This window comes from Notothenia rossii, assembly GCF_949606895.1.
Source record: "Notothenia rossii genome assembly, chromosome: 3".
Classification (NCBI taxonomy): Eukaryota; Metazoa; Chordata; class Actinopteri; order Perciformes; family Nototheniidae; genus Notothenia; species Notothenia rossii.
In genome coordinates, this window is record NC_136901.1 from 44,650,953 (window position 1) to 44,675,317 (window position 24,365).

A 24,365-nucleotide genomic window follows, 5' to 3' on the forward strand; every position below is an offset into this window, starting at 1 on the left:
TGTATGAGGATAGCGAGAGAGATATAGCGAGAGAGATAGCGAGAGAGACATTTAGAGCGAGAGAGACATTTAGAGAGAGAGACATTTAGAGCGAGAGAGACATTTAGAGTTAGAGCAAGAGAGACATTTAGAGAGAGACATTTAGAGCGAGAGAGACATTTAGAGAGAGACATTTAGAGCGAGAGAGACATTTAGAGTTAGAGCGAGAGAGACATTAGAGCGAGAGAGACATTTAGAGCGAGAGACAGATACAAGAATAGTGAGATTCGACAGAGAAAGATCGATTGTGCGTGAGTACTGAATGTGATTGTTTGTTTGTCCTTGTGTGTTGTGTGTTAATTTAGTGAGTAGTTGTTTGCCTTTGTGTGTGTTGGAGGGACAGCATTTGTGTAGGGCTTAATATTAGAGAGGGCCAGCAAACCATGGATGCAAACATGGTGAAAGAACTGTTGGATTTCCATATCCGCCATATATATCCTGAAGGCTTGACTAACAAACAGAGGTTTGCTATCAAAAGAAGAGCTGAGTCCTTCAGGATTAAAGGTAACCATTTCAGACATGTGGTCTTCAGAACATCATCTGCTTTGATAACACTGTTGATACATGTATAATTATGACATTTCAATACCAGACGGAGACCTGCACTACATATGCAGGAGGAAAAAAAACAGGACTGAGCACCTTGCAAAAGTGGTCTTATCAAGTGAAGAAGCCAACGAGCTCTTCATAGAGTTCCACTGCAGCCTAATTGGTGGACACGCTGGAATGGAGAAAACTCATCTGGCCATCATTCAGCGGTTCTATTGGCCTGGCATGACGGAGGACATCCGCAAGTGGGTGAGTTCAAAATAATGAGGTAAATTACACATTATGGTACAAAAGTGCAACACATAAAGGTTTATAGTGTGTTTTTTTGTTCAGATTGCTGCGTGTCCCCAGTGCCAATCCAAGAGGGCCACTATCAAGGAGAAGAAAGAGTACACTCCTATTGAAGTACAGGACACATTTGCAGACAGTTTCAGCTTTCAAACATGCCAACAGTAATGTACTGCAATGCTCATGTGTATTTTTTTCATCTCAGGTAACAGAGCCTCTGGAACTTGTCGGCATGGACCTAGTGGGTAAACTCACAGTAACCGATGGTGGCAATCAGTACATTTGTGTAATGGTTGAATATTTCACCAAATGGGCAGAGGCATACCCACTTAAAAATAAAACAGCAGATGAGGTGACCAAGTGTATTCTTGATTTCTTTTACAAATTTGGTGCACCTAAAAGACTGCTAACAGATCAAGGCAGGGAATTTTGCAATAAGGTACTACTGTGAAGAATTATGACTCCCCATTATGTAACTGCTGTGCTAACTTATTTATTTCCTGTTTGTCCCAATGTTCACTTCAAGGTCAACTATAACCTTTGTGAGAAGCTGGCCATCAAAAGAAGCCTGTGCTCGCCGTACCACCCACAAACAAATGGTTTGGTGGAAAAACTAAATGGCACAATACAAAGGTATATTTGTTCATAGAATAACAAACATTACTGTTCCTATATGAACTAATCAGAATTGATAGCTAAAAATACAACAAAAGTAAATAAATCAGCTGCTTTATCATATATTAGAAACCAATTTCTGTTCTACCTTCTTGTGTTTGTACTTGACCTGAATTTAGGTCCCTGAACAAACTGGTGGAGGGTGAGCCCAAACGGTGGGACCAACTCCTCCAAGGGACGATGTTTGGTCTGAGAACGAAAACCCAGCTGACCACCAAGTTCAGTCCTTATTTTCTGATGTTTGGGAGGGAAGCGAGGTACCCGTCAGAGGTGCCCAAGGAGTATGAGGTAAGATCTGATAATGTCCTCATCCTTTTTAATTAGTCATACTATTTCAAACATCAATGTTTTCTCAACATTCTGACGCTTTTCTGTGGCAGATAACGGAAGAGAAAGTGAGCAACTTGTTGCAAATGGAGGAAGTCTTCAAGGGACTCAAAAAACAGGAGGCAGTTTTCGCGAGGGTGAAAGGTAACATAGAAAAAAGCCAAGATAAGATCCGCAAGAGGAAAGAAGGTGGGCAAGTGGACAATTTTCAAGTGGGGGATTTCGTTTTAAAACGCAACAAAAGGTCGGAACAGAGGAAAGGAGGAAAGCTAGAGGCAGACATGTTGGGACCATTCAGGATCCTAAAAATTGAGGGGAAGGTAGCGGACCTTGCTACAAAAAAAGGAAAAAAGACAATGAGAGTAAACATTGATCATTTGAAACACTATGTCCAGCCAGAGGAGAGGATCCCTGCTAAATTACAAAAAGTGTTGGATCCTTCTCCTCTGGCTGCTCCACTGCCCTCCACACCCACACCCACCTCCACACCCACACCCACCTCCACCTCCACAACAGAGTGCCAGGCACGAGGAGCATCCTCTGATGTAGAGACTTGTAAGTAAACTGAAAAAAAGTACACCTTAAAGTATGCATTTCATTAATAACTAACATGCCTTTTTTTATAGTAATCCGAGACATATGGGCAGGGAGGAGACAAGAGACACTGTGGGCCAAGTATGGCCCATACAAAATATACAGTCAAAATCTGTTGGTCTTGGCCCCGGGAGAGGAGTTGGAGGGAGAGGTAAGCCTACTGTATATGAAAAATGTAAGTAGGCAAACTGATCATTCTGAAAATGGGTTCAAAAGATACTGGTGTATTCATAGATTGTGAATGCCTATCTGGCATGGGTTGGGGCCAAAGCTGGGGTCTTCATTGTGGACTCCTACCTAATGACTTCCCTCTGGCAGGGAACCCACAAGGGAGGCTTAAGAAAGGTGAGTAGAGTACTAGAAATAAGTGTATATATGAACATATGTATGTACTGATGTATGTACAAATATTTTTCAGTTGGATTTGTCAAAACATGAGGTGGCGGCCGGAGCTGTCTGTGACGGGGCACACTGGACCCTCATTGTAAGTAATCTAAAATGTTAATGGGTCAAGACATTTTTATTTATTCAACACTCAACACTTTAATAATTTCTTTGCACTTCCATAGATCATGTATCTGAATGAGAACAGGTCCCTGTTCTTGAACCCATTGGGGGCCACGGAAGAGCAATTAATCAGATGCAAAGATGTAACAAGGTGAATAAAATATAAGCTCTAATGTGTTTACTAGACATATTCAGGATTTTTGATTATATTAAGAGGGAGCAACACAAAGCCACATAAATCATGTTCCTGATTACTACTGTTTTACTTGAATACCATTAGATTGTCCTGTGTGAACATGCAGCTCTTCTTGACTTAAAAAAGGATCTGAATTGGGCTTATATACAAAACCCAATCTATCTGTTTCCTATGTAGATCGCTGGTCCGGAAACACAGACCTTCAGTTGGGAGATGGGCCTGCACAACAATCGATCATCCCAAACAGATGGATTCTACGTGCTGCGGTGTGTTGGTTCTGAAGGTAACATTTAGTAATGTGTGTGTGTATATATAACCATCTATAATTAACAAAAATTATGAAGATACTTATGACAGACCTTTTAAGCTTGCAGAGCAAATACTGCAAAAACAACAGGTCCAGTACCCAGTGGACCAGGAAGGAGTGGCCTCAATGAGGTTAAAGATGGCAATGGCTCTGGTGAACAACTCAGGTATACAGGACTAGACAGGGGAAACATAAATATTGTGTCTTATTTGGCATTTCAATACCTTAATGCCTGTATTTCTTAATAATTTTTTTACAGATGACCTATCCGAGCTGTGTCGGGCCTGTGGGGAACATAGCATAGGGCCTAAGGTTGACCAATGGGTAAGAAGTTGTATTTATTTCCTGACCAACATTTGGCTGGAGGACTGGGATACACCCTGGATTGGTTACCTCTACAGCACTGGGTGAACACTCTCTATAACAGATATTATAAATGTTTACTTTAATTCACCAAACTTGCATGCCTTTGCACTATGGGATGACACTGGAGCAGTTGAAGAAACTTCTGAGCATGGACTCTAAACAGAAAGGAAAACAGCTAAGATCTAAAACTATACATTGCTTGCTTAATGAAATGTAAACAACTTGATTACTGCTTACTCTGGATGAGGGATGTTAAAATGTTTGTCAATATTCTAACAAGTCGTTTTTCTGTTTATTTTTAAGATCGAGTGCACTGGGTGCACTATGTGGTACCACACGTACTGTGTTGGGGAGCCCTCTCTCAATGCAGATTTCTTTTGTAAAGGCTGCACTTCTTAGACACACACACATATACACACACACACACACACACACACACACACACACACACACACACACACACACACACACACACACACAGTTTATTATTTCTGTTGGCAAAATCCTGAATGTCCTCTTCCAACATGAGGGTAACATGATAACAAAGGTATCAACTGTAGCTGTGAACATGACAGGATGTGTGATTACCTAGAAGAGCATCAGGACTGTTTGAGGCATATGATAGCTATGTGATTAACATGATGATTCAGCCTCTATGGAGAGAGACATATGACAAGCATGCTCATTTCTGACGTGGAGCTAATCTGAAGTAAACATTGAATACTGCTTTCTATTCCTCCATCTTGTGACTGTGGAACTCCCTCTCTTGGATATCAGCATGTGAAGGACACTGTTCAGGAACTAGTTGATGCTCTGTATGTGATGACTCCTTCCATTCTGGAGAGGATCACAGATACATGGATCCTGAGGCTCAAGCTCAAGCCGGTGACCAGGGAGATTGTTCTAACAATTTCCAATAAATGTTATTCTGAAACATAACTATCACTGTTGTCTTTCCTTCTATAAATGAAGCCAAAAAGATGTCAACCTGGCACTTAGCCCTCCAAAAAGTGCATGGTTGCAACTTAGACGGTTAAGCATTTTATATCAGTGGGTCCTCATGGTGCAACACGGAAGACAGACATAATTGCTTAGACACAGGTGTCACATGAACTTTAAATGCTCTGGAAAGTTCCTTATACAACTTTAGCCTTTTTTGTCTCATGAAGTCCCTAAGTGACACACACTGAACAGTCTGGTGGGTCATGGTCCTTGTCATTTGCTTTTGTGTTCCCATAACAACATGTCCAAGAAGTCCATGTGCCAGGCTAACACATGTGACAGAACTAGCTACATTTGGAAATGTTTTTTGTTGCTAAAGCTAACATTCAAGCCATTTAAGAATAAAAATGCTTACATGACATGTCATTTGTTAAACATTAAGCTGTCTTTGGCTCTTTTCTGATTCTGATTACATATACATATGTTGTAGAAACATTTCTTGATGAAATTGATATGAAACAAATGCCATAAATATTGCTGTGACACTGGTGTCACATCGGGACATTAACCCTAAACATTCACAGTAAACCCAGAGTGACATATATGTACAATTACAAATATGATTATGATCTGCTCAGTTAATTTAGCTGATTCAATTATATTTAGTTAACATATTCTTTATTATTCAATTGAAAGTATGTTCAAACAAATGTAAACCAAAACATCATCCTCATGAATGAAGTTATAAATAAGAGTTACTTTACGATTAAAGCCCAATGTGACATATATGTCACATTTCAGATATTTGACACTAGGGGGGTTACTTGTCAGAAATGTGTCTATTTAGTCTAAATGACGTTCCCCTTAATTTCCCCAAAAGTAGAAATGGGTCCGGGTTCTTATGGGTTAAACGTATAGGCTTAAAGGCATAATAGAACTACTGTATTATATGTATTCAACGTTTGCCCCGCTGGACTTACTTTTATGTGGTTGACTGTTACTGTGACATATCAGCATAGCCACGGAAGATAGTTTGTGTGTTTCATTCCCATGCATCAAGGTTATTTTCATGTATGTAATTGTTTTTCCTGCACAGTGTAGAGTCTTGTTGTGATGAGAGGGATACAGGTATTTCATCAAAAAAACGTGCTCCCTGGAGAATAGCTACAGAATTGATATCACAATTTAATCGGAGCTGATCACAACTTGTCATGAGTGATCCAGTCATGTCGATGAGCGTTTGTGAATAAACAACTTGTGTTTTACTTTTAGGCTGTCTGAAGGTATGGACAGCTATCAAAGCTAATATACATCACATTAAGAACGATGAACAAATGAAAGTCGGAAACAAATAATATAATTTAAATGATTTATTCAAGTTTGCAATATTTTGAACAGGCATCTACACAGTCACCTACTTTGTAATGTTCGATACCTCCCTGTAAGCGTCACGATATCGACCTCTCCCCCACAACCTCACATACGAGTACTGAATGTGCATCAAAGTGATCCTATGGAGGCAGATATAGCAAAAGATGAACGTAAACGACAAACGATGTTTCTTTCCTGTTAAGTCAACAATGGGTCCTCAATGTACACGCCCCGGATTCCTATGACGAAAATAATAGAATGTCGCCAGTTGTCATGACTCAACTTGTACTGTAACACCGGCAGAAAACAGCTCCAGCATCCTCCGTTCGGTGCCGTTATATATCCTCTGCTGGCTTCTCCCCACCAGCCGGCTCGCCTCGTCTCTAATGTCCGTTGTTGCATTTAAACAGAGGATTGACACTCTCACCTTCAACATATGCTTAACACGCCTTTTCTCCTCATATTCTCTTTCATCACTTTTCATGTAACACATTCTAAACGCTGTAATCAATACTCTAAAACATACAGAAAATGCTTCACGGCTGGTTTGGTTTCCGGTCATTCCGGATGTTGTCACATGCTACTCGTCTGTAAACTAGTGTATTCAAATAAACTGTACTTTCATTTAATATTCAGCATGGTAGTATCTCGACATCTATAGTTGTAGTTTTAAATCAGTAGGTTTCTGTTTTCACCACACCACGTCATTTCGCTACTCAATTCACATCTTTAGGAAATCGTATATTAGTCACATGCTAAATGCTAACCGTAGATGAAGGATTTTGAGAATAAAAGCTTCACTGCTTGTGCACAAGAATTTCTGGTTTTTTAGTATAAAAGAGCGTTTAAACTGACGGTATGTTTAAGCTACATTATACCATCAAAACATTGATTTTAATTTCTAACAGTAGGAGCAATCCTTCAGAATGAATACTCTTACCTTTGTATTTACGCTTAATTAACAAATTTTAATTAAGGACTTTTACTTTATTGGAGTATTTTTCCAACATTTTATTCACACTGAGTTACGTTTTTATTTGCTGTTTTGTCTCGACCTGGGACTGCTTCCTGTCGGCTCTTGGCTCCTCTTCCTCTTCCTTTTACCCTGGAAAGAGAAGAAGAAGAATCTGTAGATTTCTGAAGCACAAACACAGAATATATGTTGTTGTTGTTGTTGTTTATGCAGGGCTTTCCGTACGTAGTTATCCCTGGCGGACCAGCCGGGGTAAAGCTGCATGTGGAGCAGCCTCTCTTTCTGGGCCAGGTCGTAGTATTTAGATTGTTCAGAGCGAGACAGAGCGTGCCACTGAGGAGCAAAGAGGTGTTAAATGTTATTCTTCCTTTAGTTTAAAGGTCTCCTATCATACTGTTTCTCATCAATACATCACAGGTCTCAGATATATCCAGAACCTGTCTCTGATTGGCTGAAACACCAAACAGATCATTTCAGCATTACCCATAATCCCCTCGGTTTCAGCCCTGTTTCCAAAGTGCTGATTCTCTGTCTGTTGCTTTAGATGAAAATAAGGAGCCCCTCCCCACGCCCCTCTGAGAGACATTTGGTTACAAAGAACTCAATGGTGCTCTAGGAGGAGATTCAGGTGATAAGGGGAGGGGGGGGGTACCTTGGTTGCTGATTGGCTAATGGTTACACAAGACAACACATCGTTATGACATCATAAAGTGGCCAAAATCTGTTGGGTTATTTTTTGCAAATCACTATAGGAGGCAGTAGTTGTATCATGTCAGATGTAAAACATTTAGAGCCGTGTGTTTCCCAATGTGCACCTGGTTTGTTACTTTCATAGAGTGGTGCAGTGACGAGTCCTAAAACCCAGATGTGAGTCAGCATTTTATCACTTCCTGTTCCCTCGTCTCAGAGCCAATGGGATTTCTCCATAGGATTTAGGAAAGTATCTGAACTAAGGTCTGTGGTTGAGACAAAGAGACAAATCACGTTTTGTTCTAGGACATTAAATCCATCAGCAGTGACCCCACTGGTGATTTCTGAAGAGTTGACGTGTCTGAAAAACGATGGTTGTTACCAAGTAGCTGAATAGGACTACAGAAGTCGTGGAGGCCGTTGTAAGTCATTACGCCGAACACGTAAACACCTCTCTAAGTTAGTTTCTGTTCTGCTTGAAAGCAATACCTGCCTCCTGCAGACTGTTCAAACAAACGCTTCAACTCATAGCCTACCATCTAGAATCTGTGTGTCTGAATATGGATCTGAAGTTGGCGTGACGTTGAAGTCGTGCTGCTGGACTCGGCTGTAGTTCCTTTATAGCATAACGTTAGCATTTTGCTTCTGGCCATTAGATTTATGATTAGAAAATTATAAAAGTAGACATGTGGAGATTATCTGGCTGAACAAAACGTGCATTTATCAAACAGGTTCGTTTTCCACAGACCTTATTTCCAGCTATTTTCCAAAATCCTCTGGAGAAATCCCATTAGAGGTTTCTCAATACTCTAATTTCCCCTCCTCGACTCCTCGACTCCTCGGTCCTCCGGTTGTGACCCGGAAATGGATTTCAGCGCGCCATGTTGAAGGACATCTAATTTCTCTAAATGCACCGAGCATCGAGCATCGAGGAGGCTCTCTGGAGGAGCTCTAACGAAGAAACACTGATGGTTCCTCCACAGCTCCTCCATGGATGCATTTCCGGGAACGGTGGAAGCGTGACAAACGGCCGGACTTATCTCAGCCAATGACAGCTCTGCATGCATCCCTTGGATATTATTTTAGTAACAGCTTGAATGGCGACGCGATGTTTCCAGAGAGAACAGATGTGAGGTCCGTGCAGAAAGCAGAGCAGTGTGTAAAATATATATCACTCAGTATAACAGGCCTACTCTCTGTATTTGCTGTAGTTTAGTAGATATCTACAAACAAAGAGTCGATATTTTCCAAGACCATTTAGTGCTTCACATAATAAAATACACAACAGCTGTAGCCTGATTATGCTTGAGGAGATGTAGGTGTGTGTGTGTGTGGTACAGTGTGTAGGTGTGTGTGTGTGTGTGTGTGTGTGTGTGTGTGTGTGTGTGTGTGTGTGTGTGTGTGTGTGTGTGTGTGTGTGTGTGTGTGTGTGTGTGTGGTACAGTGTGTAGGTGTGTGTGTGTGTGGTACAGTGTGTAGGTGTGTGTGTGGTACAGTACAGTGTGTAGGTGTGTGTGTTGTACAATGCGTAGATGCGGCGGAAAGAGGGGTCTCAGTTGGTTTGGTTTCCTCTGCTTACTTTTAATACTTGTAAATACAACTTTTGGCCCGTCATTTCAATTCCCCATTTCAGCGACCAGAGAGAGAGGGGGGGAAGGATATATATATCCAGTCTCTGATTGTGTTACGTTATTATGAGAGTGCTCTCATACTTGTTCGATTCTGAAATGGTATATTTATATAAATATATGTGTGTGTGTGTGTGTCTCCTAATCTGTAGCCTGTTATTGTCTCATTATACCGCACTGTGAATGAATCAAAGTAAATATATAAGTGGTCATGAACACATCTGTCCATCAGACAGAGGGCTTCTGTGCCTCCTATCATCATTAATGGACGTCTCTTTAAAATGACCGCTCAGAGGAGAGGAGTTCTCATTTCTCTAACCGCCTGCTGCTTCCCCTCCTCTCTCCTCGGTTCCCCTCCTCAGTCCTCCGCTCGCATCTCCTGTGGGCGGGACTAAGTATCGAGGATAGGAGTCGAGGAAAGGAGTCGAGGAGGGGAAATTAGAGTATTGAGAAACCTCTATTGACTCCGAGGGAACCAGCAGCTTCCTTCCAGGTAAATACGTCATCCCTGCACCGCTCTATAGTAAGAGATGACAGGGGAGATAACCCTTTTGACATCACTATGACATCATTATAAGTGGGCGGGGCTTACCCTGCGTCCCAGGATGCGGTTGATGGCGGCGCTTTCTCTCTCGCGTCCCTCCTGCAGAACTTTGTGTCTGGTTTCCTTCATGAAGAGCATGAAGGCGTTCAGAGGCTTTTTCACCGTCTGTCTGAGAGCGAGACGAACACACAGAGGAGTTCAAAAGACAACCTTGGACCCAAAAATAGATGACTCGGGTCAGTGTACAGACGCTTTAGTGTTCACCAAATAAGAGGAAAGTGAAATGTGTGTGAGAACCATAAATCTCTCTGTTTGTTCTCATGGATTTTCTCAAGCGACGTGCTTTGTGAGGAGGATTTCTCGTGAATTATTTTTGTTGTTAAATGCGAAACTTATATGTTAAGTGAGTAATTGCGAAACGTATATGTTAAGTGAGTAATTAGAACAATTAGAAGTGCACAGCTCCGACTGTTAAAGCAGCAGCAATCACTCGGAAAGCAGAAAATAAAAGTGTTTGTTCTTGTACATATCGTATTCCATTTTATCACTACTTTTTATTTTTATTATTTTAGTGTCTTATATATGTTGCATTGTTGGAGGAGATCAGGTCAGAAGAATTTAATTGCCATTTCTACACTGTAGCTTAGTCAAGAATCTGAGTCTAAAGTCGTCTCTAGCTTAAAAACGAATGCTTTCTGCAAAGACGGTATATCATTGTTGTTGTTGTTCTTGTTGTCATGACGAACCTGAAAACACAAGCTCACCTGTTGATGCCGTTGCCATGGTAACAGGTGTCTGCCCCTAAGGAGTGGGCGTCGGATTGTTTGGAAGCGGCTGCACCGATTGGTCCGCTGTAAGGAGGGGAGGGGGGGAGGAGTCTGTCGCTGTAAAGGAGGAGGGGCACGAGAGGGTGGACGCACTCCTGCAGAGGAAATAATAATATACAAATCATAATAATAAGATACAATAAATATGTATCCAAATATTAAATAAAATATACATTTGAACCAAAAACATAAATTAAATATATACATTTGAACCAAAAGTATCAATAATGATAATATTTATTATTATATTAGATACAAAATAATACAATGTATTTATAGGGCACCTTTTAATTGTAATAATTAGAGTCAACATTCATTAAAATGCTACAAAGTAAATGTAAACAACATATTTCTTGTACTTTTTGTCGGGGGAACCACGTATAATAGTACTGTATAGTATGCATTTGGAGTATTAGTACACAAAAAGTACTTGATGTTACAGGAAGAGACGGCAGCTTGTAGGTTTCCCCTCTCAGCGCTGATTCCTTCACACTAACTGTGTTGAATTGATAACAAACTGACCAGAGGGAAAAATAACAGCACAGTATGGTACACATCACACACACACACACACACACACACACACACACACACACACACACACACACACACACACACACACACACACACACACACACACACACACACACACACACACACACACACACACACACACGGCCTGAGGTCAGTGCAGGGTTTTACATTTAACACTGATTGTGTTAGAAGGGGAGCGTATTGGCTTAAAGGGGTCAGTTGTCTGCACGCACACACACGCACACACACACACACACACACACACACACACACACACACACACACACACACACACACTCACATTAGCAGCAGTGTGTGTTGTGTGTTGCCGCCCCCCGCTGGTCTGATCCAGGTACTGCTGCTGAGGTTCACACCAGTTAGACACCTGAAATTTACCTGAGAAGTGAAAAAAAACATCACATTTTTAATAAATAAATATATTTGTATTATTAAGTTGGATTAAGGATATTAATTGTATGTCGTACCTGCAGGGCTTTCGTTCAATCCAATCTCCTCAACAATAATAATAATTCAATTAGTTCAACCTCACATTGCACGACATCAATCAAAAATGTAATACATTTTTTACAATAAGTAACTAAATATTAAATATAAAGTGCATTTTTAAAGAGCACGAGGATAAAAAACAGCATAGCCAATATATATTAATTAATTATATTATTCGTTATATTTATACATTTTTAAATAATGAACTTAAAATGGAGAGAGGTGACCCTAAATAATCATAATAATAAACACTTTTCTTACAAATATTTTTGACAAATGATAATAAAGACTGTATTTAAATTATGCAGTAAAATCATATGACTTAGATCAAATAAAAGATTAAATCATAAGAGATAATACAATAATAACAACTAATTTAATACAACAGTAATACAAACTCACCCCTCTGCTGGACATCTGCTCCATTTGTTAATAATAATAATAATAATTTGAATTAAAACAGGAGAGGAGTGGAAGATCTTCAGACCTCCAACTGGTTGGATTAAATCATGTTTGTGATGATATATACACCCAAACCACCCCCACACACCCACACACACGCACACACACACACACACACACACACACACACACACACACACACACACACACACACACACACACACACACACACACACACACACACACACACACACACACACACACACACACACACACACACACACACACACACACACACACACACACACACACACACACACACACACACACACTGTCAGTCATTGTTTGCCTTGGGTTGCTCCGCTGCCATTGCTCATTTTCTTATTACTCAGTTTCTACACTTATTTATGCAGCGAGGAATAATAACAAAATGCGTTTCTATTATTTTGTCCACCCCATTCACTTCAATGAAGGTATGCTGGATAACCTACAAATCTCCTTAAATAAATAATCATAAAGTTGTATCACTGACATTTAAAATTCAATTAAAGCAAAAATAAGCAAATCATAATTATTTAATTAAAAAAGGGAAAAACTGAGCATTTCCTTTTCTAGTGTGTTTCACTGTTTATTGTTTTTTATAATTAATTTTTTTCTTGATTTCGTGTTCTGGATTTTGTGAAAATCTATAACATGTGGTTTCATTTTGTATAAATGAGTATGATTGACCGTAAAACGGTTAAAGAAACGTATAGTAATGTGGCGTGTGTTATTTCCATGCACACTTCGGCGCGAAAGCGAAGAGGTGCTGTTCCCCCTGCACCTACAAGGCAACGGGAAACGCCAAGGCCTGCGCTCAGTAGTGGCCGCGAGCGTGGGCACATCCAACCCGCTCCTGTTAATCAGGGACACCCTCTCTGGTCGCAGACTCCTGTGTGACACTGGCGCCCAGCGTTTCAACACCTTCTCAGTGAGTTTCCCGACTTGACACAGCCCACCTTTTCCTCTGCCACTACCAAACACGGGGTCGAGCACCACATTGACACTAGAGGCCCCCAAGTCTACGCTATAGGGCCCGGCGGCTCAAGCCTGACATGCTGGTGGTCGCCATGTCGGAGTTTGAAAACATGGAGCATCTGGGCATCATCTGCCGCTCAGACAGCTCTTGGGCCTCACCGCTCCACACGGTCCCTAAACCAGCCGGCGGCTGGCGACCGTGTGGTGACTACTGCCGCCTTAACGACGCCACTACGCCAGACCACTATCCGGTCCCTCACATCCAGGACTTCTCTGCACACCTGGCGGGCAAGCTGGTCTTCTCCAAGGTGGATCTGGTGAGGGGCTACCACCAGGTTCCGGTGTCCCCCTCGGACGTCCCCAAAACTGCGGTGAGTATGCCGTTCGGGCTGTTCGAGTTTCTGCGTATGCTGTTCGGACTTAAGAATGCAGCTCAGTCCTTTCAGCGGCCGATGGATTTAGCGCTCAGAGACATGCCATTCATCTTCGTCTATTTAGACGAAATCCTTGTCGCTAGCTCCTCTGAAAAAGAGCACCAGGCATCTCCGAGACCTTTTTGCGAGGCTCAACTAACACGGCCTGATTATCAACCCAGCGAGTTCAGTTCGGGTTGTCCTCCATCCACTTCCTCGGACATCTCATCAGCAAAGATGGAGCAGCCCCCCTCCCGTCAAAAGTGGAGGCCGTGTCCGCCTTTCCCCGACCGCCCACAGTTTGGGCGCTCCGAGAGTTCCTCGGGATGGTGACGTTTTATCACCGGTTCATCCGCCGGGCTGCCCACACCATGCGCCCGCTGTACGAGGCCCTCCAAGACAAGTCCCCCAGCCAGGCCATAGACTGGACGGCCAAGGCCTAGGTCACAGGATTACGCCTGGAGGAGGTCACGGTCGGTGACTCGGGATGCGAAGCTGCGGTGTGACATCTCCACTGGCCAGCCTCGATCGCTGGTCCCTGCGGACTGGCACCGACCCGTTTTTGAGGCGATTCACAATCCTTCGCACCCCGGCAGGAAACCGTCCGTGAAATTGGTGTCGTAGAAGTTTGTGTGGCAGGGGCTTAAAAGGGACGTGTAGTCCTGGGTCGACTCATGCATGGCCTGTCAACGGGCTAAAGTGCACCGCCATACTAGAGCCCCTTTGGAACTTTTTGCGGTTCCTGAGAGGAGGTTTGACCTCGTAGGGCAACTCCCCCCCCTCTCACGGTTTCACCTACCTTTTCACTATGGTTGACAGGACGACCCGCTGGCCCGAGGCCATTCCCCTCACCTCACCCGCGCTTTCATCGGCACGTGGGTGGCACGCTTCGGGACCCCATCTGACCTCTCCTCTTACCGTGGCTCTCAGTTCACCTCGGAGCTTTGGAACGCTGTTGCTGTGGGTTTGGGGGTCAAGCTGCACCGCACCACCGCATATCACCCCCAGGCTAACGGATTGTGTGAACGTTTTCACAGACCCATGAAGGCAGCCCTGCATGCCGGCTTGACAGACGGCAACTGGGTGGATAAGCACCCGTGGGTTATGCTCGGCCTCAGGTGTGCCCCCAAAGAAGACTTGCAGTCCTCGTCGGCTGAAGATGCTACGAGTCCGGGAATTCATTCCCGCCGCCACTGTGCCTTGGTCTGCGGCCGGGCAGCGCTCCTCTCTGCTGTAGACCGCCGGGACATTCAAGCCCGTTGCAGCACAGCGACCCAGCTTTCCGGGTGTCCCCCAGACTATGGTCGGTGGATTATGGTTTTCATTTCATTCAGGCCTGAGACTGTGTCCGTCGACAAGATTAAGCCTGCTCATGTGGACGTTTTCAGGCCATTGGAGTTGGCTCTGCCCCCACGTCGGGCCGTCCTCTCATGCCATACCCCCCACCCCTGTGGTCCGTACGCCGGGGTCGGGTGGTCCTTCCTCCCCGACGCGAGGATTTTGACTATGGGTGAATTCTGGAGGGGGCTTGTGTGGTGGGTTGACATGATTCACCCACGGAACTATGGGTGGGGGTATTGTTCCGCACAGACATTTTAGTTAGCCGGACCTCCGGTTTCCCAGGTCAGTTGTCCCGGGCTTGAACTTGTTTGCATTCTGTTTTAATGTCTAATAAAAGTCTAGCTTGTTCTTTCGACACACCGCCTCCTACTCCCGTCTCTCGGCACTACACCGTATAAAAATAATTGAATTACTTAAAATCACTTTGCATAAATTCAATCTTAAATAATAATTTTAAGTAAATAAAAAAATGTCTTCCAGAATTCATCTTTTATGTTTTGCAACATGAATGTTGTTCCTTTCTTTAACAACTTATTTTTTAAATGCCACATCTTATTATTAAAGTTATTATTATCATTAATATTTTTTTTAACTTATTGTGCTTTTATAAATATTTGTATTTTATTTATTATATATTTTTTAATATTATTATATGTTGTTATTATTAAATGGATTATTAATTGGAGCAACTTTCAGAACGCCACATTTCCCCCTCAGATAAATAAAGTTATTTATTTATTTGTAATAGATTGGCTTTCATTCTTTCCGTTATTATCTGACCACTTGATTGCACAGTCTGTTTTCTCCCCTGTATTTCAACAACGTTTATTGAAAGACTACAACTTCCAGGATGCATCAGCTGTTATCCGCCCTTGATAACAGTGATACACTCTTTGAGACTGTAAGGATACACTGGACATAGAAGCATTCTGATAACTTATAGCTTTTATTTGAATCATTAGGTTTTAAAAGTTATAACATGCTCTAAAAGCTGACTACATTGTTATGTTATCTCTCCTTTCATCTAACTGACAGAGAGCGGAGGCGGGGCTTAAGGGAAAACTCTAATGCGCATGCTCTGTGGGCCCTCATCTGGGTTCTTCTGCTCTCAGGCACGATCCAGTTGTTGTTAAACTTCCATCGGTCGGAGTCTCTTTCAGCTCGCGTTAATATCTAACTGTGATATATTAGAATATAACCCGTTTCTCTCAGGAGAAGAAGAGACGAGAGGAGCTTTAGAACTATTCCACCTCTTCATCCGGGTCCTTATCTGATGCTAGCTGCTTCATGCTAGGTGGCTAATGCTAGTCGATGAGCATCAACAAACTGAAGAACAAAGAGTAGCAGAAACACCGGGTAATACTGTCTACTTTTACTATAACACTGTGTACTGGTACTCCTAAGATTACTGAGTACTGTTTAATATAACACTGAGTACTTTAAAACTGATAATACTTAGTACTTTTTTTATTTGGAGCTGTTCATCGATCATTCCTCACAGCAGGCTCACCTCTCTAAAGATGGCGGCGCAGACAGCAGCAGCGGCCCCTAACTCTCCCGAGTCTTTAGTGTTTTCGAGTGTTTTTAACATTTGTTCGTCGAGTTCACTTCAAACACCCCGAACCGATAGTACAGTTAGGAGTATACAGTACAGTCGTGAGTTCCTGCTGCACAAGGAGGAAGCAGAAGAGGGGTAAACGCGGAGGCATCCGAGCTAGGCTAGCAGCTAGCCCACACAGGACCGCTATTCCGAGCACTCATGGCTAATGATCGGTCGCTGGACAATAACATGGACATCATAAGACTACTCCGGTCGACCCAGAGTGGGGTGAGAGAGTGCTGTGTGTACGTTTTCACGGAATCATGGCTAAACGACAACATCCCAGAATCTGCCATTCACCTCGACCGGTTAATATGCTACTGCTCAGACAGAGCTACGGTTAGCGGGGGGAAGAGCCGCGGCGGCGGTGTGATTGTTCACATCAGTGACGCTTGGTGTAGGGACGCTGTGGTTTTCTACAAACACTGTTCACCGCTGGCGGAGTTTATGTTCGTGAAGTGCAGGCCTTTCCATTGTACCCTAACCTGCTATCAGGATGGAGTTAATTCCTTCCCACCTCTGCTGCTAAGGTACTTCTTAGCTGTAGATTGGTTTTGTGTTGACTGTAGTGTTAATACTTATTTCAGAGACCCAGCAGGAGAACGAGCACTGAGAGCAGCATGGACGAGAACAAAGAGACCCCCAGAACTCAGGTCAGTGTTCATTTCATCTAAATATACAGTCCCCTCCAAAACTATTGGAACAGCAAGGTCAATTGCTTTATTTGTGCTGTAAACTGAAAACTGTGGTGTGACATCAAAAGGGTCAGTATTTCAGCTTTTCATTTCAGGTTTTTACATCTAGATCTGTTAAACAACTGAGAAGATGGCACATTTTGTTTACACCCACCCATTATTCAAGTGAACAAAAGTATAGGAACAGATGCTTAAAATAATGTGAATAATACTTAATATTTAGTTCCAAATCATTTGCTTGCAATAACTGCATCAAGCCTGCGACCCATTGACATCACCAAACTTTTGCATTCTACATTGGTTTTGTGGTGACTGTAGTGTTAATACTTAATTCAGAGACCCAGCAGGCGAAGGAGCACTGAGAGCAGCATGGAGGAGAACAAAGAGACCCCCAGAACTCAGGTCAGTGTTCACTTAATCACAATATATTCTTAAAACTGTTATCCCTTACACTGGGTGACATTTAGGTTATTTAAATACTTTAAACCTGTACTTTTATTTAGGGAAAAAACTATCTTGAACATTGTGGGGTTTATTTGACAGACTCTTATTTTTAGATATGGTTTCGGGTGTATATCAGTATGTGGTGTCTCTACTTTAAAGAGTCCTCTCCTGCTGATGTTCAGGTGTATATCAGTATGTAGTGTCTCTACTTTAAAGAGTTCTCTCCTGCTGATGTTCAGGTGTATATCAGTATGTAGTGTCTCTACTTTAAAGAGTTCTCTCCTGCTGATGTTCAGGTGTATATCAGTATGTAGTGTCTCTACTTTAAAGAGTCCTCTCCTGCTGATGTTCAGGTGTATATCAGTATGTAGTGTCTCTACTTTAAAGAGTCCTCTCCTGCTGATGTTCAGGTGTATATCAGTATGTAGTGTCTCTACTTTAAAGAGTCCTCTCCTGCTGATGTTCAGGTGTATATCAGTATGTAGTGTCTCTACTTTAAAGAGTTCTCTCCTGCTGATGTTCAGGTGTATATCAGTATGTTGTGTCTCTACTTTAAAGAGTTCTCTCCTGCTGATGTTCAGGTGTATATCAGTATATAGTGTCTCTACTTTAAAGAGCCCTCTCCTGCTCATGTTCAGGTGTATATCAGTATGTTGTGTCTCTACTTTAAAGAGTCTTCTCCTGCTGATCTTCAGGTCTATATCAGTATGTAGTGCCGCTACTATAAAGAGTCCTCCTGCTGATGTTGAGATGTTTATCAGTATTCAGTGTCTATACTGTGACAGGTCTCCATGCTTTAATGTTCAAAAAGCTCTTTATTTTTTTCATACTGCTTCTGCAGCACCTCTTTTCACCCTCCGTCTGAAACCAGAGCCTTAGTCAAAATTCTGAGAGAATTTTTGAAAAAAAGTCAAAATTCTAAGAATAAAGACTGAATTCAGATTTGAAAAAATCTGAGGAAGTCAAAAATTATAATTCAGAAAAATTCAGATTCTTGTAAGAGTTTGGGAAAACCTTAATATTGAAGTTTTTATTCTGAAACATGTAAATATAATCAAGTTCGGAAAAAGTAAGAATTATGAAAATTAATGTATTATGAAAAAAGTCAAAATAATGAAAACATCCTGAAAATAAACAATTAGTTCTGTAAAATGAGAATTTTGAATATGTGGAGAAAAATCAGATTTAAATTCTGAAAGAAAGACATTCAGAAATCTGTAAAAAATAAAATCATTGCTAATGTCAGCAATAAGGTCAAATTTCAAGTTTATTAACTAAAGTCATTGAAATAAAAGAAAACATTCTAATTTGATTAAGTATGATTTGGTCATATGAAATGAAATGGGCTTGTTTTATTTGTGTAGATCTCTGCACAATGGCCTCTCACTGACTCTTTGTCTCTCGCTGTATATTTTAGGAACGGAGAAGAAGAAAGCAAACCGGACCTCATATCTGTGACCAGTGTAACAAATCCTTCTCAACATCTAATACTTTAAAGATTCATCAGCGCATTCACACTGGAGATAAACCGTACATCTGTGACCAGTGTAACAAATCCTTCTCAACATCTCCTACTTTAAAGGCTCATGTGCGCATTCACACTGGAGAGAAACCGTACAGCTGTGACCAGTGTGGGAAAACCTTTGCTCGGAAAGGTCACCTTTCATCTCATCAGCGCATTCATACTGGAGAGAAGCCACACCGCTGTGAAGAGTGTGGGAAAACCTTTGCTCAGAAAAGTCAGCTTTCATCTCATCATCGTATTCACACGGGAGAGAAACCGTACAGCTGTGAAGAGTGTGGAAAAACTTTCACTAGATCAGATAAACTCAAAATCCATCATCGTATTCACACAGGACAGAAACCATACTGGTGTGAAAAGTGTGGGAAAACTTTCACTACATCAAGAAATCTTTCAATCCATCATCGTATTCACACAGGAGAGAGACCATACTTGTGTGAACAGTGTGGGAAAACCTTTACTCAATCAATCGAACTCACAATCCATCATCGTATTCACACTGGAGAGAAACCATACAGCTGTGAACAGTGTGACAAGTCATTCACTACATCAAGTCATCTTAACAGCCATCATCGTATTCACACGGGAGAAAAACCACACAGCTGTGAAGAGTGTGGGAAAACTTTCACTACATCAAGTGAGCTCAGAAAACATAATCGTATTCACACTGGAGAGAAACCATACAGCTGTCTCCAGTGTGACAAGTCATTCACCAGATCAGGTCATCTTAAGAGCCATAATCGGATTCACACTGGAGAGAAACCACACAGCTGTGAACAATGTGGGAAAGCCTTTACTCAGATCAGTTCCCTTAGATCCCACCAGCGCACTCACTCTGCCTCCATCTTATCCTTTTCTCAGTGATGCAAATTAGTCGCTTTTCGGCGCCTCCCGCTTTTTTAACGCTGATTTGGGTGACTTGTGTAATTCGTGGAGAACCGAAGAGTTTTCATTTGGGGGGGGGGCAACTTCTCACTTCAAAAAAGAAGAAGAAATCTAGATCGCAAAATAATTAAACAAGCGAGTGCCTGTTTTTCCTGGCCAAGGACAGGTTCATTGAACACAACACGAGCGTAACGTGTATACACCATTGGTCTTCACGTGGTTATGTCTCGTCTGAAAGGAGTAACGGAGAGCATCGGAACGCCGCTCCAGCTCTTCAAATATTGCAACACCCATAAGGAGCCGTACACATGCCACAGTGTTTGCGAGGCTGTCTTTAGTTGTAAGCACAGTGGCGATCTGTTGTTATTAGCATCTGGTTAGCTAGCTATGCTAACGAATTTAAAGAGCTTTTCTACAACCAGGTGGAAGAGAGCTCTCTCCTGAGAGGCTCAAATAACCTCAGCTCAGTGAGGTTAAGGCACACCTTGATATGATCATTAGTTATTAATGAGACATTAGAGACTAAATTATTAACAGGTATAAAATACTATATGACAGTAACAAAAAATAGTTGTTAAAAATAACAAGAATAGAGTTTGAAAGGAGTGATTAGTAAAATATCCAAAAAGAAAAATCTGCTTACAGTTCTGTTTCATATTGGTGTTAAAAGATGTATCCATAGATCTCCTCATGTTGCTCTCAAAGTGCACCAGATTGATCTTTTTAACTTCAATATTTAAAAAAAAATCTTCCCGGGGGAGCAAGCCCCCGGACCCCCCGAGAGGAGGTTAGGCCCCCTCCACTTAGATCATGTTCACATGGATAGGATTACATTTGCACACATCTTGTGTCCATATCTTTCTGTTTTGGTGGTCATGCCACAACCGTGCACTTGAATGCATGCATGCGTCAAACATGAGTCATGGTGAGATATCTGGATTAAGAGGTTGCTTTTTCTTTGCACAGCATGAAATAAAGGCGAAATGAATGGGCTGTGATTTTAGTTTTTTTAAGCAGAGTTTGAGTTCAATAATTTATACGGCCCTCGGAGGATGTTGTACAAATTGAAAGGAAAAAGGTTCCCCACCCCCCTGCTGTAAATAATAATAAAAACCCTTGATTTATAACATCTCTGTCTCCTATTGATCTGAGTATATTATAAAGAATAGCCAGTTAATTGAAGCATTATAGCACAGGCCTTTGTCAGATGGTATATTACGCTGTTTTTTTTCTGCTTCGAATAGTTCTCTCTTTTTTCACCATACCTGTGTTTGCATCACTGTTTTCTGAGTCAAGCTAGCATTCCCCCTGTGTTCTCCAAATGTAAAGCTGACCAACAGTGACTTTACATTCTAATACAAATATTTTTTATGGTCTACATTCAGACGTCCCAAAATCCTGCTGTCCTCACACTCTTAGCTCTATATGAGAGTGCTCTGGTTAATACAAATGTTTTTTTATTTTAGATAAACCAGCCGTTTTACACTTTTCTGTGTGTAACGTTCACTGAATTGTTTTGGTTCAATTGAAATGTTTGAGTTGCCTTTTTGGTATTTTTTTATTTTCAAGTGATGTTCAAAACACTAAGAAACGTTAGGTATGAGAAGCGATAAAGTACATTTGTGACGTTCTTGTTTTGTTAGAACAAACATTGTTCTCGTGAAACTCTGATATAATATTATCTCATGTTCATTATTTGACTTCATTGTGACATTAGTTTTCTGTGTTCTCAGTAAATGTGATTCTTGCTGCTGGAATAATCTGAGCTATAAACTTAAAACTTGTTTTCTATTTTCTCATTAAAGTTGTCAACACTTAAAGACTCTTTGACTCATCATTAGAAATATATATAATGACTTCAAATCACTTTGTATTATATTTTTAAGCTTGGTCTTGGTTTACTAGCAACGAATAATAGAACGAGAATTAAAATATATATACATATAATCAGGGGTGCACACAACTTTCTCAGTGAGGTACTCAGATGAGTACCTGGAGTCAGTGTTTGGTACTCCAACTTCCAGCTCCCCTCAAAGTTCCCATGAAGCCCTCTGTATCGCGAATGTCAGCGGGTTGGGGTGCTAGTGGAGTATGATGAAGCCCTCTGTATCGCGAATGTCAACGGGGGGGGGGTTAGTAGTAGAGTGCAGAGCTTCGTGACCACAGAGCGTGTGAACGTTGTGATCAGCTGTTTTAGCGCAGTGCTGCTGTACAGGCCGACGTTAACAGCAGCCCTGTCTGTGCACACGGAGACCAACTCCGTCGTCCGATGATCTAACCGCCTTCTGGAAAAGCTTCACATATACATCGGTACGCAAATGCGCTTTGTGACACAAGTGACGGTACGCATTTCAGATTGTTGCCGCGCATGCGTACCTGCGTACCACTTATGTGCACCCCTGCATATAATATTCTGATTAGTTTTATTTATTTAGTCATTTATATTTTCGTTTATCGTTTTCCCCTTTTATTATTTTGTGCAGGTATTATTATAGATTTGAATAATTAATAATATCTGCTCTGATTCTAGTATATTCAGTTTGCAACTCGATTTTGACAGAATAACAACTGGTGACTTCTAGAATTGTGTGAGTAACATTCTGTTTTTAGACTTCTCTGTTTCAGTGTGTGTACTCTGTATAAATGCTCTGTAGTCGATCAGATTGAAATTGTGATTTTAAATCTCAAAACCGCTACAGTATCTGTCAGGCAGAAACTTGGGACAAGTAATTTGACTGAAACCTTAAAACTGACTGCTAGGGTTAAACTTTGATTTAAACAATACTAAGAGCTTTATTGAGTAGGTGTAACTGTCTTAAGGGTTAAACTCATAACTTTATAACTTAGGGTTTAATGTAATTGGGAAAACCATTGTGACACTGAAAATACAATAACAACTCAGGAGGGAGCCAGTCTAGATTTCCTTTGAGGGCCACCAGCTGCAGAGAGTTAACTAATTAAAGGGGCGTGGCCCCACAGCTGTGAGAACTCAGCAATCAGGTGTCCATTTTAGGCAGCACTTTCCTGTAGCGTCAGACAAAGACATTAGAGTCCTGTTGGAGTCACAAGGGATGTCAAAGAGGAGGCAAATCCTACTTTGATTGAGCTAAGTATCTCTAGTATTTTATTTTATTTAGTTTTTTAGCCCCTCATGCTATAATCATGTGTATTTTCTCCATTCCTGTTTATGTGTCTTCCCACAATTATCACTGGCCCCGTGTATCTCCTAATCGATATAACCGGCCTGTGTTCCGGATTAACTCGTTTCCCGATCAACTCGTTTCAGTGGGGTGCGTGGCTTTCGACTGAAATACACATTTCGATCGCTTTCTTCTGTCGTTTACATACATCTTTTGGTATATTTGGCTTCTTAGGAACACGTTGATGCACATCCAGTACCAGTGTGTGAGGTTGTGATTACGATGGCGATATCCGGACGCGAACAGTGAGGACTACAACAAGACAAACGAGTTGCTCGAATAAATAATTTAAACCAGCTATTGTTGCCAGACTTATTACGGAATATCGTTGTTAATGTCCAAGTCCATCTGTGTATACCTTCAGACAGCCTCCAAGTGAAGCACACGGTGTTTACTCACAGTTTGAAAGCAGCGTGGAGAAGTCTTCATCTGTGTTAAACTGTGATCCTCCCAGGGAACTGGGACCCGCCCAGGTTAAATTGTGTAACATGTGACTGTTACCTCGTTTTGCAAAGATAGCAGCAGAAATGTCATTGGGGATATTTAGACTTTAACATGCTGCTTGGTCATGAATGTTGGTGTGGGCAAACAATATTACGAATCCTCTATTCAAACATAATATTCAATGTGCATCGACATGAAAATAACAAAAAAGTTCATGCTGGACTCAAACCCGAGTCCCAACAGTAAAGATCAATCATGCCCTGCGCGTTATGAGTGCGCCACGAATCATCACGTCCTAACAAATCACCACAGCTCATTTTCTTACATTAACATTGTCAACAAGTTCTAGGTTTCATTCAGAGCTTAGACGCGCTGTTTATTTAGCTTAGAAAGAAGCTTTCTTGTTTAAGAGATAAGTAATGTCTTATAAACATTTCATTTGTTTAGTAGAAGTGTTAATAGTGAAGTCTTATTTTATTCATTGAATACCTCTGTTAAAGGAGGACATAATAGTTTCTTGTTTAAAAATAATAATTCA

General features: G+C 41.5%; 2 protein-coding genes across 4 annotated transcripts; one reads left to right on the plus strand and one right to left on the minus strand.

Moving 5' to 3' along the window:
* Nucleotides 1-7,137: 7,137 nt before the first annotated feature.
* LOC307032352 (transcription factor 7-like 2) lies at nucleotides 7,138-23,821 on the minus strand. Its single transcript, XM_079670252.1, has 6 exons — nucleotides 23,783-23,821; nucleotides 11,659-11,715; nucleotides 10,761-10,918; nucleotides 10,045-10,165; nucleotides 7,360-7,467; nucleotides 7,138-7,266 (listed from the first exon to the last, which is right to left on the minus strand). Exons 1-6 carry the CDS (start codon nucleotides 23,810-23,812, stop codon nucleotides 7,195-7,197), a joined length of 546 nt encoding a protein of 181 aa, XP_079526378.1. The 5' UTR covers nucleotides 23,813-23,821; the 3' UTR covers nucleotides 7,138-7,194.
* LOC307032341 (uncharacterized protein) lies at nucleotides 16,119-22,003 on the plus strand. 3 transcript variants are annotated; one of them, XM_079670236.1, is made up of 4 exons: nucleotides 16,119-16,393; nucleotides 17,225-17,290; nucleotides 17,669-17,734; nucleotides 19,194-22,003. In XM_079670236.1, exons 2-4 carry the CDS (start codon nucleotides 17,258-17,260, stop codon nucleotides 20,160-20,162), a joined length of 1,068 nt encoding a protein of 355 aa, XP_079526362.1. In that variant the 5' UTR covers nucleotides 16,119-16,393; nucleotides 17,225-17,257; the 3' UTR covers nucleotides 20,163-22,003. The 3 variants fall into 3 exon arrangements, with proteins under 3 accessions (XP_079526362.1, XP_079526360.1, XP_079526361.1); XM_079670234.1 differs by lacking the exon at nucleotides 16,119-16,393 and having other exon boundaries at nucleotides 16,401-17,290; nucleotides 19,194-19,239; nucleotides 19,359-22,003; XM_079670235.1 differs by lacking the exon at nucleotides 16,119-16,393 and adding an exon at nucleotides 16,401-16,865.
* Nucleotides 23,822-24,365: the final 544 nt, after the last annotated feature.